This window comes from Cygnus olor, chromosome 6 (assembly GCF_009769625.2).
Source record: "Cygnus olor isolate bCygOlo1 chromosome 6, bCygOlo1.pri.v2, whole genome shotgun sequence".
Lineage (NCBI taxonomy): Eukaryota > Metazoa > Chordata > Aves > Anseriformes > Anatidae > Cygnus > Cygnus olor.
This window is the reverse complement of record NC_049174.1, coordinates 28,875,530-28,890,241: the sequence shown is the minus strand read 5'-3', so window position 1 is coordinate 28,890,241 and position 14,712 is coordinate 28,875,530. Positions and strand designations below refer to the sequence as shown.

At 47.0% G+C, this 14,712-nt stretch overlaps 1 protein-coding gene across 14 annotated transcripts in view; it reads left to right on the top strand.

Moving 5' to 3' along the window:
* The window catches only part of BIN1 (bridging integrator 1), a 94,918-nt gene that overhangs the window by 29,780 nt on the left and 50,426 nt on the right, over positions 1 to 14,712 (top strand). For 13 of the 14 annotated variants that reach the window (XM_040560702.1, XM_040560705.1, XM_040560698.1 and 10 more), the window contains exon 2: positions 9,035 to 9,115. In XM_040560702.1, coding sequence (XP_040416636.1) covers positions 9,035 to 9,115 — 81 coding nt within the window. Of the gene's footprint in view, positions 1 to 8,559; positions 8,689 to 9,034; positions 9,116 to 14,712 lie in introns of those variants that run through there. The other variant, XM_040560695.1, reaches the window with a different exon arrangement.

Below are 14,712 nucleotides of genomic sequence, written 5' to 3'. Positions count from 1 at the left end.
ATTGTTAGTTCAGGTTCCTGAGGATAAGAAGAGGACTAGATCAGTAATGACCTTCTGCTTCAAAGCAAAAAATACCTCCGTAATTCTGAATGCTACACTGCTCCTTTAACTCATATTTATTGTAACAAAAGCAAAATTTCAGAAGTCTCTGTGCATGTTTTCACTGATCAGATGCTTCTAACGTGTAACGCAAGCTTGTTCAGCAAGTGGCTGTAGGAAACTGAAGCGTTGCAGGGAGTGCTTGGCCACTGGAGGCAGGACGTGTAGCTGATAGCTTTAACCTTGGCTTCTTCCCTACTTGTGTAACGCTTGCCAAATAGCAATGGCTATGCTGTACTTGTATGGTCAAAGATGGGAGGATAAAAAGGACTATGCTGTAGTAGCCTGAGAGATACTGCAGCATTAAGCACGAAGCTTTCAGAGAAAGATGAGAGAGAAGCTGTTGGCTTGTTGCTCCAGGCGGTGTGGTAGATTAAAGAAACAAAGAGGTACTCCAGCCTACGCCTAGATAGAGAAGGATCATGGAAATCAGTCAGCAGACAGCTATTTTGGAAACACCCTGCTTCTTGACAAAAAAAAAAAAAAAAAAAAAAAAGCAGCTCTCTAGTGGGTTATAGCTAAAAATGCCAGTTGCAGGCGTGTCTTGGTTTATATTTTAAGTGCACAAACCACAGACAACTAACTGATTTCCAGTGCTCAGACCTCTCGGCAGGTGGGCTCTTAGGATTCCCCAAAGCAGCAGCCCATAGTTGCATGCAAAGAAAGGGGGAGAATAAACTTGTTAGATATTAGGAGACGGGAGATTTCAGAGTTCTTAGAGGGCTCTTAAATTCATGTTTGCAGTATATGACTGCTCATTGCTAGATCATGAGGATTTGCCAGGTTCTGCAATCTTTTGGAGGGATTTGTCTTTCTGAAATCTGCAGACCGTCTGGATAAAATAAACATGTAAAAATGCTCTGAATGTTAAGTCGGCATTATTCTGCATAGCAAGCTGGAATATTGATGGCTTTGCCTTCCATAACAGCTTGCATAACCTTTCTCAGGTTCACGCTAATAGATGCCTTCTTCAGTGCAGCAAATACAGTCTGTGGGCTTACTAAACTCATACGTGCTGCAGCTCTCTGAACTGCTTCTTCTCCAGCATCATCTTTAAGTAGCTACCTACAGTGGTTCAGAAGGGTTAGGTGCCTAAAGTGTGAGTTATACAGAAATATATGTATGTGAATATATGCGTATTCAGAATACTTGAGCAACACGGGCACCCTTATAGTGATGAACTTTTACAGCACACAGATTTTTATCTTAGAGGGAGAGTCCCTTCATACAGAACCTCAGGTCTCACCTGTGATGTTGGGAGCAGTTGCGCTTTACAGCTTGAATAACATGACTTGACCTTGCAAAAAGGTACTGCCTGTCTTGTAGGTAATGTGGAAAGGCTACTTGGGCAGAATATCATTATTTTTCGTGGTGGAGGAGAAGCTTCCAACCTGGATAAATATCCAAGATCAGCGTTTCTGGAATTGTTCTCCTGATTTGGGGGAGCAGGAAGCAGAATGAGGCTGGTGAATGTTACTTCTGTCTGCTGGATTCACCATACTTGCTCTCTGAAAATGGAAATGTCAGCTTCTGGAGGAAAATGCTGTGTCAGGAGATTGTGGTCCTCAACAGACATCTTCCTCTAAGAGGCAGGGCTTTTGCAAGGAAGTTTGTGCCAGCCAAGTGTGGGGCTTTTAGCCTATCCTGTTGCGCTGCTCCTTTTTCTTCCTTCCTACTTTCTTCCACTAATTTGTATGTTGACGATATAATAGCTGGAGACGTTAGCAGATCCTGGTAACCAAGGCTTTCCAGAGTGAGTGACATTAAGGCAGGGAAATGTCAAAGCCCGATTTAGAAAAGTGATTTGATCACAGGTTGGAATCGAAAGTAGAGTACTTACTACCTTCTTCAGAAAGAGTTGAGTACTATAAGTGTGGCAGCAGTGGGGCTGGGGGAACGTGCTGCAGGCTTCAAAAACAAAGAAACCATTTATGCTGCTCCTCAGAGATGTTTGTCGTGCTGGGATGGGGAATGTGGCAAGCAGTATAATTGCAGATGCTGAAAGAGTAAAAAAAAATAGAGGATTGGGTAACCTGGGTAATGAAAATCCTCCTGCCTCTTTTCCCTGTGCAGAAGATGAGTTAGAGGTTCTGGCCACAGGTCTAGGAAGACTTTTACCTTGTGCTTACAGCTCTGCCCATTCACATGGCAATTTTGACTTAGAGAGTGAGACAGCAATTCTCCTGACACAGTGTGTGAGACAGCTTCTTGAGGTCCAAGTGCAGGAAGAGCTGAGATCTGCTAGATTGGCTAGCTGTCCTGTGCTTGGGCTAAACAGGTCTGAGGGTTTGGCCCAGTTCTCGTTGAGTTTACCTGCAGTCTTAGGACGCTTGATAATGATGTGAACAATGAGTGCTATGACTGACCAAGGGATTCACATCGCTATCATGTAACTTGAGAAAAGCATCCGCAGCCCCCAAAGGGAGCTAAGCATTGGAGGAAGCGTCTTAAGAGTGACAGGTTTCATGAGCTTGCTCCAATTAGTCTTCATAACAAATACTGTGAAGTAGTCTAAGGACCTTTACAGAACAGAGAATGAAATACAAAACATCTCTTGTGGTGCTGTTACTGTAAGAAAACATAATATCCTCCCTGTAGTACTGTTGATTAACAAGTTTCTACATCTTTCTGCTTTTGTTTATAAGCATTGTGAGATGTTCCAGTGCAGCAACTAGCTGAGCCTTTGCATCCTTTTACGATGGGTACTAGCTGCCTCATCCCATAGGGAGAAGCTGAGCAGAGTAATTTTGATTTGTTTGAGGTCTTGGGTGAAGTGCATGATGCAGTTAGGAATAGCTTATCCTCAGAGGGCTATCACTACAGGCTTGTGCCCTGCAGTTCCTTCAGTTAAAGCCTCTGAGTTTGGATGGAGGTTTGCAGCTGCGTTAGAAAAAATTGCTGCAGCCAAGCAATCCCCTTCTTATGGTTCACCAAAAGAAAAAAATAAAGTTTTCAGCAGAGTATTGAAAGGAAAATGCTGAAATAAAGCAGGTGTTCTTACATCAGGATGGTGCAATGTGCAGCCACAAAAGTAGGGCAGGTCCTTTGTGTACCCCTTTCTTGGGGATCTTACTCACTACCTATGACTCAGCCTTAAGGATAAGCGGACCATCATTTCCAGCCACGAGACTTCAAAAAAAGTCCTATACCTGCTGTGTGTATTTCTACATCTCGCTTTACAGCTGGCATGCAGAGAGCAGAAACACGGTTATATCCTTCAGATGCTAACTTCAGTCTGGTGAAAGTTGTTGCCTTGAACTATCTCTGAGCCTATTCTAGGGTAGCAGGTTTCTCCAGGAAATAATTCAGAACGAGAAAGTGGGGTTCCTGGATTTTTTTCTTAATGGCTGTAGAGTGAGCAAAGAGGATGAACCTTGTAAGGCAACCCAATATGACATGAGTCACATTAAACTTGAGTTTAAACTAGAGTGAGTCACGTTAAACTCGAGAGGTGTGTCCTGAAGGTGCAGGTCATGGTGAGACTGCTCCTTAGTAGCTGTCAGAGGCAGATATTTGAGATGAGCCTTGAAAGCAGTGCAGTGTGACTCTTGCTCCTACGGGATATTTTGCAGTGTAGTGCCATTTAGGGAAGGTGACAGAGACTTAGATTTCTTTGATGATTAGCCATATTTGCCATTATTATTTAGTCATGCTTGGATATATTTTGTATTTCTGACTGTGATAGGGAAGAAGGAGTGAGGTCTTGGAGTGGATATTCAGAGACCAGGCGATTAAGCTTCTGTTGCTGTCGTCTTCAGGATTTGGAAACTACCTCTGAAAGGGCCTTACAAGATCCTTCCCCTGTTCACAGTGGATGCAGACCTGCTTAAATCACACCTTAGACGGTCGTCTAATTTTTTTGGAAGTCTGCCATTAGCGAAGAATCTCCATTCAGTCCAGTCTATTTGAATGCTTTAAGTTCGTCACTGTTAGCAAATTTTTTATATCGCTGTTGTTGAAGTCTCGGAACATCCAGTGTGACCAGAGAATTATTGTTGTTATATTTTATTATTATTTTTTTAAAATATATATATAGCTGTATTTTGGTTTAGAATACGTCAAATAAATGCAAATTCTTATAGGCTTTAGTGAGAGGGACGCCTGTGAAATCCTAAGAGCACTGAAAACCCTGGTCACCCCACCTCTCTGTACCTCTGCTTCCCATTTGCCAGCTGGGGATGCCGGGGATAACTGTGGTCACTCTGTGCCCCGCTGAACAAATGCTCCCCTTTTCAGCTGGATGGAAGTGACATTGGACGTGGATTTCCCAGGTTATACAGGAAGTCTCTAACAAAACACTGTATTGAACCCTGATTTCCCAACGTCCTGTCTTTGCAGGATCTGTTGAATTTTGCCAGCGAATAGAGGCAAACAAGAGCTGCTCTGTCTGCACTAAGGGTGACGCTGCCCTTTCCCATTTTCCAGTGATCTTGCTGATTGCTCAGCCCCGGGAATAATTCTCTCAATTTAAAATGCAGTGCTAAGACCTTTGGAGTTTCTTCCTGTCCATCCCATCCTCCTTTGTCCGATTGTCCCAAAGAAAGACTCGATTGTGCCAGGCTGGGACGAGGAGGCCGGGCTGTCCCCCGCCGGGCCTAGAGGCAGGCGCTGAGGCAGCAGCGCGGCCTGCTCTGGGGGGCAGGCGGGGGGCTTCTGCTCCTCTCCCCGAGCACAAAACCCAAGTCCTTCGCTGAGCAACTCACATCTCACTGGGGCAAGGGACAAACCAGGCTTAAAAAGCTTGCGCAATTCCCTTTGTATCTTATTAAGTTGTGGGGCTTTGCTCTTTCCATTTTGACTTGGATCCTGTTTTCCTCCGCCCCGCTTTCTGTGTGTCTTCCATGGAAGAACAGGCTGCGGCCTGAGGTTGAAGATTTATTTGTTCTGTTGCTGGTTGGCCCATTGGCACATCCCAACTTGTTGGAATTCAAAATTAGTCACAGTATTACTGGCTCTTTGCCTCGTTGGTAGGTAGTTGAAGATAATGTGCTGGGATTGGCAGATACAGCAGAAGTCAGAGGCATTTGTGAGGGAAGGAGAGGTCAGGAGCTGGAGGGATTTAGGAGCAGAGGGGCCGTGTCCATAAGATGTGACCACAACCCCGTCTCTGGTACAGTGTGGAGTAAGATGTGGTCGTGCAGGGCTCAACCTCTCTGGTTGTGGGCTTAGCGACTCCCCCTTCATCAGGGCTAGACCAGCCTAAATTCAGGTGTTTCAGATGGAGATTTATCTCCGTTTGGTATCCACAAGTTGGATTTATTGGTGTGTTGTTGTTATATGCGTGTTGTTAAACCACCTCATTCATACAAAGTATTCCCTCCTTCATCTGAGCTTTCATCTTCCACCTTTTTGAAATGGTCGCTTTCCTTATGCAGGGTCAGGATTTCTCAGGTCAAGGGCAGATCAAGGAGCCGAGGCGTGGTTGCTGCTTAATCTTTTAAATGCCAGATCCATGTCGCTGCCCAGTGCGGTTTGCCTCCAGACAGCAGCTGACAGATCACACCATCCCTGATCCGCCCTGAGATTTGGGAGCCACGGCGGGGTTCTGACTCCTACCCTGGTAAATCTGCTCCATTAATAGCTATCAAAGAGCCTGAAGTTTCCATCCGAACTTTATCTGGCTTTGCAACGAGCTGGAGGATTAGAGACCGTCACAGGGGAAGGGAGGGAGCAGCCGTGGCTCACCCGGAATAGCCTGACCTATGACGGCACGTACCAGCCTGGGGACGGGAGTTGTCCTGTGAGCTCACGGGTTATTAGCAGAGAGAATAGGCATGCCTGCAGTCAGCAGCACACCCGGGGCCATCTGCTCCATCCCTGTCTGGTTCAGGGGGTCCAGAGGGATCCGTTAGCGCAGCTCGCCGGTGTGGCGCTGTTGGGAGAGCTGGGAGCAGGTTTGATGACCGGCCTTGTGGAGCCATCATTTTTTACTGCTCAGGTGACTTTTACATTTGACTTCTGGGCTGGTTGTACAAGGCAGATCTGTTTTTGAGAGGGGGTGGTGGGAGAACATAATCCGTGCCACGGAGCAGTGCAGAAATGTTGTCTCTGCTATATCATAGCAAGTAATGAGGCAAACAGCAGGCTGCATGAGGCTGCCTTTTCCCCCATTCAGAGCTGCTCCTCAGCTGAGCATCACTGTTGCAGCAGAAGCTTTTTCCGCAGAGCCGGCCTGTGAGTTAAGAGCCCATTCCAGTGCCGAGTGTTTTGCAGGACAAGTGCAGAGCCCCTCAGCACAGTGGTACAAGAGCTTCCCAGCTGACCCTGCACTCAGTGCGCCTGGCCCCTAGGGAGCAGTGGAACTGCAGATTAACTTCTTGGACATGTGGGAAGCAGGAGTGCAGGCCATCTCAATGAATGGTCTGTGGGTATAGATGCACAGAGGCTGCTCTAAACCTTTGACCCCTGGCAACATACTCCAGATTCCTCTGAGTTAAACAGTCTCCGTCCCTGCAGGCCTGAAAACATCACATCTCCTGATTAGCCAGACAGATGTATTGCCCCATAAAAAAGCTCCTTTATATCCACATCAGTTCTCTTGATCTTCACATTGGGAACTTCATTTTGCTTTGCAATTTGCAGCTTGTGTTCTTGCTGGGCACTTATCGCTGGGCACTTCTGGGGTGATGGCTCTCTTCGTGTGCCAGACATATAGAAATTCACCCAGCGGGTGGGAAACTCTTGCTCCATAATGGATCTGGTAGCCCAGGGGAGTACAGCTGACCACGGGGCCTTGGAGCAACATCCTTAGTAGAAGAGGCTCACCACGCCGCTTGGGGAAGATGAAGCCATATTGAACCCTTCTTGCTTGTTGGAATGGCAGAGAAATGTGTAGCCTGAGCGGTGTTCCTGTGGCATGCACATGAGCAAAGGAGGCACCAGTAGCTGATGTATAGGACTCTGCCTCTCCACCTTGTGCTGCTTTTCTTCCAGTCTCCAACAAGCTCGTGTGTGCCAGGGGCTTGAGAGGAAGATGCGAATACTCATGCTCTGCATCCTGCTGTGCAGACAGTTCACCAAGCGCGTTAGTCATTCATAGCTGCAGCGCTTGCTGCTGTCACTTGAGCTGTAGAGAGCTGTGCTTCTAGCTGGAGGTTCTCGGTTCAGTCCTCAGTCACAAGCAGGGCAGTCCTCATGTGCATGCGTCTCCCCCTCATCCTTCACTGCCCCGTGAATACCTCAAAGACTCCTGGATTTGAAGAGAGGCCACTGAACAGGGGGAGAATGAAAATCATTGATTCTCTCCTGGACGTTCAATCCCAGCCTAAATAAGGGGAGTTATGAGCTGAATGGCTATGCTGATTTACCGTGCGCAGCTTTAGAGGTAGTTACTGCAGGCAAGGGTAAGCCGGGGAATGTGTTTATATGAGAGAGAGGGGAATGGAGATTAGCCTCAGAGACATAACACAAACGTCCTCCACCCTGCCTGTGCATTAAGGTGAGAGTGGGCCAGTAGGTGAATGTTGCATCCCGTTTCATGGGCCTTCTCAGTGCCATTTTGGGGATCAAAAGTACAAGTCTGATCCCTGCTCTGCAGGAAGATAACCCTCCTTATGTTCTCTGAAAGGATCCACAGGTTGCAAAAGAAGTTGGAAGAAGCTGGTTTAGGTGGCTGTCACAGCTGCCTGGCAGTCAGCCCCTCAGAGGGGCTGGGCTGGGGTTGCTTACTAGTGGCCTCCCTGTAGACCTGATGGCAGCAACCTGCACCTGCTCCTTCACCTGGGTCCTCTGAACATGGCAGTTGAGATCTATGGATAAAGGCCTGCTGTGTTCAGCAGAGCAAGAGAGACTTCTGCTTTCCAGTGCTTTCTGCCTCTCTGGCAGTCACGCTCTCACCAGGCAGCACTCCCTGTCTTGTCCAAGTGTTCCTGCAACACCCTTTCTTGCCCACCTTTGGCTCCCCAGAGTCTCCTCTGACTGAGGACTGGGTAGGCTTTTCTGCATTTTTATTGGTTCCGCAAGACCAGGCTTTCTTTTGGGCATGATCAGGTTTTATTTTTGATTAACAAATGTGTTTTAATCAAGCTTAACCAGCTGTAGTGCGTCCTCTTGTTTTCCTGCTGGTAGAGTTGCTTGGGGCACAGCAAGTAACTGCTGCCCTTCTCCGCAGCTGCAGTTTGTCTGGCCCTGTTGTGATGGGACCTGCCCTCCTGCCCAAGAAGTGCTTTGTCCAAAGCCCTGGAGCGACCCACTTAGCTACACAGAGATTATTAAAAGAGAAATGTGATAAGGGAAGTAGTCTGATAAGGATTTTTTGCAGGCTGTGGGGAGCTGCGCTGTGCTGAGAGGTGGTGAGAGGAACAGGGCTGGCTGCTGACACTCGGATGTGACACAGAGTGTCCCATAGACTCACGGTGCGAGGTCCCCAATTGCTCTCAGCAGCCAGCTCCTGCTAAGCATGTGCATAGTGAGAAAAGGAGGAAAGAAGGTGGACTTTCACTGCTCCATCCATATTCTCTTTCTTAGGATGTCTCTGCACAGCTTTATGTGTTTGAGGGCAGCACGCTCCAGCTGTTCCAGGAGCAAAAATCGTAGCCTGTCTGGACTAGTGTCATGTTAACCAGCATGAGCATAACCACAGAACATGAGGTATATGAGGGATGCGGTTTGTTTCTGGTTGGTCCAGGAGATTGATAACTGGGTCGCTGTTGCCTTGTTTGCAAAAAGCGTTAGACATGTGAAGAGCAAACTTCAGTTGTGCTCTTCCGTACAGCAGAGTATTAGAGATCTGTGCATTCTGATTCATCTGTAAGTCCTTTTTCAGATTGTGACTGTGCAGAGGAATACTCCAGAATTTCTGAGTAAAAGAATAAGGGAGACTTTTTTTAACCTTCCTTCTTTCAGCCTCATGAGCAAGAACTTGCAAGCGTTTCTTTGTGTTTGCTTTGTTATGTCTGTGTTTGAAGTCTCCCATCTTTTTTCTCTCTTTCTGCAGGTCCTTCAGAAGCTTGGGAAAGCAGATGAAACAAAAGATGAGCAGTTTGAGCAGTGTGTGCAGAACTTCAACAAACAGCTGGTAAGATAATTGGAGATATGTAATTACACCCTGGGTTTCAGCATTAGTTTCTAATCATCTCCTACAATATGCAATTAAAGCACATGAAATTAAATGATGCCATAGTCATATTGAAGTGACCCACAACTCTTATCTGTTTGCTTACAAGAATTCACACTGTATCTTCCAATTCTGCTATCATGGAGTGAGTGAGTGTATGCTAAAAACTAATTCTTGTTCTGGACCCAAGTTTGGGGGAAAAAAATACTTCAACCAGAACATTTTCTTCAGTTAACATCTGCTGTGCAGTGTAGTTTTTTCCTGCTGGGCTGGAAACAGGCATAAGAGCAACATTGCCTCTCTGAAAAATGGATAGGAGAGGAAACAGATTGAAAAAAGAAAAACAAAATGGAAAAAGGGTAGATTCAGTTTCTGAAGAGCAAAAGGGAGGCAAACAAAGCAAATGGTGAAAAGGGAACGTCCTTCAATGGGTAAGATCTAAATCTAACTTCCTCTCCATCTTTGCACAATCCCTGTGTCAAACCCGAGTCATCATTCTTTTAAGTGTCTGCTTCTTGCTTCTGTTGTAGCACACAAATATTTTAATAGTGTAGCAATTCCCCCTGCCATGGACAGCAGTAGGATTATGTCTTGACCTGTGTGTGTTTTTATAACTGGAACTTTCAGCCACCCAGATGAGAGGAATTTACAGGGCTGGCTGAAGCACAGCGGTGCTTGGTGTTAGGGGAAGCATTGCTTCTGTTTCATGGCAGGAAGTGCATGCAACACCAAAGCACAGGTGGTGCTAAAGAAAACCTTTAGACCATTTGTTTCCTGACATATCTAAAGCCTTTTTTTTTTTTTTCCTGGAGCTGTTAGTGGCAGCTGCATCATGTCTGTTAGGACTCAGCAGATGTGATTCTGCGTCCCAAAATCGGCTGAGCCGGGATTTGCCACAGCTGAATATAATGAAAATCTTTCAGTCCGACTTGGACTTGTGTCTAACCAAGGCTGACTACGGATTCCTGGAGACTAATGATCATTCTTTTGGCAGCAATAGTAGCTGTTGCTTCAGAAGTACGTGCAATGTCTCTGTAGCTTGTCTACCGATGGTATTCTCTAGTACACAGAGGAATACAGTTTGTCTTCTTTCTGGGGACATGACATTACCGGTTGTGACTTTTCCATATCACTGTTGAGACCAACTATCAGCAATTAGGAAATCTCCTTTTTAAGAAGAAAAACTCAGATTCAAACCTTGATCTGGCTGTCCAGAATGGCTTTTCAGTTTCCAAAGCCATCAGTCCCCATGGTGCATTGAGAAGCCTATTAAAGAAGCACCGCCTCTGTACCCCGTACAGCTCAATTTCTTTTGCCGTCTTGCAGGGACAGGCCATGAGCTAAACTCTCCAAACAATTTGTTGAAGGAGCCAGAGGCTGCTGTGCATTTGCTGCTTGTGGTCTCTTGGTTTTGCTTTGGCCCTCGGTTTCCCTATCAGTAAAATAAATGCAGGCAATGCCTGTTCTGCAGGGCATCTACATAAAAGTGAGTTAGCTGGATTGTTATCTAGGGACCAGGAGTTATGGTGCTAAAGAGACCGGGGAGAAAACGTTAGCTAGCTGTATGTGCATATAAACCCACTTGCTTCCATTTGCATGTATGCAATACGCGTTTATGGTATGGCTGCGCGTGAGAACTCTGTGCCCTTTCCTTACAAAGTGTGCTCCAGTTGGAAGCGTTAAGTCTGGAGGAAAGGTGAGCTTTTGCTGCAGGCCTGTAACAGAATAGCTCTCCTGGGGAACTGGCTGGGGTGCAACCAGAGGGTTATTGAAACAGGAGGGGAGCTTTGAAAAATATCCCGGTGGCAGTGGCCTTGTTTGCTCAGTTGGTTGGAGGCTCCTCTGACTCTAATGACTGCTCTGGGCCACGCTGACACACGTTCCCGGGGGGAGGACTGTCAATGAATGGGGAGCAGGTCTAAAAATAGTTTATTATTTCAACTAAGGCATCTCGTGGTTCTCCCAAACGGTGGATGAGTGGACGTGAGGGAAGCCATTGCATTTTCCAGAGCGTTCTCCATTCAGGTTCATGTGAGATCAGCACTCTGAGGTCTCAGAATAGTGGGAGCTTTTTAGCTCTCAGACAGATGGATTTGCTACATGACAAATGAGCTGGGCGTAACAATGCTGCTACAGGGCTCCCCTGTGTCTCTTGAAGGCCCACCAAACAGCACAGTTGGCCGCCGTGTCACTCCCTCACGACAGGTTATCTCTGGCAGTTAGCCTCCCGGCTAGGTCCTTGGAAGGCTCCTCTCCTTCCCTGTCCCGGTGTCACTTGTGTCCAGGCACCAGCACAAAGGGAAATTGTCCTCGGAGACCTGGGAGCAAGAGACCTGCCGCGAAGCTGCGGCACCCGAGGTGTGCCAGGCACTGGCTTCTCTTCCCCTGCATTTGAAATGCTCCCGGGAGGGAGCGAGCGAGGGGGAGGCTGGTGGCAGCCCTTACACCTGGCACAGCCGCTGGGTTTGATACCTTCGGGAGCCGCCGCTCGCGTGGAAGATCTGGGTTGGTTTACAGCGTTTCACAACGGGCGCCGGAGAGACAAGCTGCTGCTGGCACGGGCTGCGCCATCGCTGCCCGCGCTTCGCAGTGCTCGGCTCAGCCTCGGGGCAGGCAGCACAGCTCTGGGCGTCCCCGCGGGGTGCCGGGTTTAATCTTTGCTCTCGCAATGTAGGTTTGGCTGTGGGTGCTACACCTAAAACCTTGTTTGTGGGCAGAGAGGAAGCACGCCACGTACACAAGTAAATCCAGCAATGTATGGTTTGTAAAATTGAAATCATTATTTAGTCCAAACCGAATTGTTAGAGAAAAAGAAAAAGAATGCAGTTCAAACTGCTACATGCTTCACTTCTACACATCTTCCTGGCGTCGCGCTCGCCCTTCCACTGCTCCTCTGGGTCCAAAGGTCAGTGTTTGTTCTGGCAGTGGTGGGGTGCTGGAGTGAGCCGTCAGCATCTGAAGTCCTGCGCTGTCAGCAGTGTAATGCTCATCTTGACAGTTTCATCATTCTCTTTCTAGGATCTGATTGGCGACATTTTTGTATGTTTTCCAATGTGCCTTTGAGCCATATCCTATGTCTTAATTTCTCAAGTCCTCTGCTGTCCTTAGAGGCCTGTGTTCCTCTCATTTGAGTCTTGTTACGAGACTCATAACTCATGCAACATAGATTAACCGCTTGTTACTGCTGCCTGTAAAAAAATACACCAAGAAAAAAAGAAAAAAAACAAGAAACGCTTATATCTGTACCACACAAAGGTAACGAAAAGTAAAGCAAAGCAGCCATAAATACCAAGTCAACTGGAAAAATTGCTCTCACAGCTAAACCAAGCAAAACAGAGTTAAAGGCTGGCCAAGAAAAGTTCAGGCAGAGCAAGGTCGATGCCTCAGTTCTGAGGCCTTGCAAATTCAGTGCAAAGCCTGTGGCCTGTTGCAGAGATGGCCATACTTTATTGCAGGGTTACAGGACATCTGGCACAATGCCCAGAACTGCTAATTCGTGTGCAGAGCTATCAAGATCTGACTCTCAGCATTGGGAAAGCTGGGACACTCTCCTCTTCTGCCCTGCGATAAGGAGCCGTGGCAGTCTGCTGGGCCCTCTGTGCTTGCCTCCTTGTTTAAGAGAGCGAGGGGTGAGAAGTATCGTCTTGAACAGTTGTCTGCTGTTGTAAAAATAATTGGCACGAAATCTCTTCTTTAGAAGTTGGGGGAGAATGTTTTTGGAAACTTGTCTTCTACCAAGAAACAGCTGTACTGAGACTTACATAAATAGTGCTGGGTGAAAGGTGTTATAAATTAAACACACACACACACGCTCCCCCAATAAAACAAGAAGTCCTCAAAATACTTCCGTGTTTTTCTTTCACAGAGTTATAAGTAATACGTAATTCATTTGGGCTTTGAAGAGAGCTCTTCCAGCTGCCTCAGTATGGCTCTTTCTGTGTTTAAATACGCACCTTCCTGCACATACAGCCCTTCATATTATACCTGGTTGTGTTTGTTACAGGCTCACAGGGTTGCGTTACACTGTGATTGCAAGCATGGCAGTATGACATTTCTTTCCCGAACATCTTTAGGGCCAACCATACTCTGTAACTTCCCCTGCACACCCTTAGACCTCGTGTTCTTTGATAACTGGGAGCTATATTCATTTTTCAGATTCCAGTTTCACTCTCTTGTCTACTTTTACTTCTGAGTGTAGGAAGCGTTTTCTGTATGTGCACTCAAGGGTACAGAAAGCTTCTGTTCTGTACAGCATTTGACAGTGTCTGAGTGCTTTGTGAGAGCTGTTTATGCAGAATCGTGGCTGTACGTGACAGCCTGCTTTAGCCTGCCTGAAGGAAGCAGGTGCTGCACGCACGGAGAGAAAGCATTTGCCAGAGTTTCTTGGGAAAGCATTAATGTTTAAAACAATGAAGAGGAACCCTTGTGGCGGCGAGGGAGGGAGCTGCTGCATCGATGGCAAGAAATAAAACAATGGAAATGCCAAAAAGAGACTTGGAGGGGAACTCCGGGTACAAGCCACCCAGGTGCCTAGGAGAGCTGGGGCTCTTGGACAAACTGATAGTTGGGCCTCTCTTTGAGTCGTTCTGCTTACAGACCTTACAGGCTATGAAGACTATTCAGTGTCTTTAGCGGGCTAAGTACTTTGAAAGTAAACCCCATAGCCTTGGAGAGCCTTCAGCAAGGGCTGACTGAAAAGACCCCCGTGGTTGCAGGGTACAGGTTGCATACGGGCCGATGGCACACCGCGGTGGCACAGTGCCTGGCTGAGGCGTGTGCTTTGACAAGGCTACCTGGGCATGGCTGTAATTGCACACTCCAGTATTTGGGCCCTGACTTGCAGGTTTTTTTTCAGGTGACCTATCTAAAAATCTGTCCTTGTTGATTTGATGTTCAACTGCAGTGCCAGTGGACCTCTCAGAGATCCTTTTGTTACCCGTATTTCGGGTCTGGTGTTGAGTCTTGAAGAGTCCCAGGGCGTCGGGGTTCTCTCACGTGCTGCTGTGGCAGGACTCAAGGATGTATGGGCACAATTTTAAAGGTGGTTTCTGATTTCAGGTGCTATAGTTTTCAGTCGCAGTTTAAGATGCTGTGGTACCCAAGAGTGTGGCAGGCAGGTTCTGCAGCAGACCTTCCCTGCCTCTGAGTTTTTGATAACCTCAAAGTTGCGTGTTTGAATTTAGTGATTCTTAAAAACCAACGTAGCTGCAGGGTGAAAAAGTATACAACTGAGGGGTTTTGCATGATAGTTTCTTCTGTGCCATTTCTTCTCCTGATGTGACAACTGACCTTGCCAATTCCAGTCTGTAATTTCAAGCATGGACCCATTCTAGGCAGAGACATCACTGCTTTTCTCTAAGCCCTTCTTGCTTGCTGTTTTGCCCACAAACAAACTCATACTACTGCTTGTCAGCTCAGCCTCCCTGATGGTCCTCTGTGTATTTGATTACTGGCATCTCATCCCTGGTGGTTTCTGATTGCACCACGAGGAAGTTTCATCTGCCCAGGTTTCCCCATTCACCTTAAGCCAGCAGAGCTCTACGTTTGATTGCTTTGTA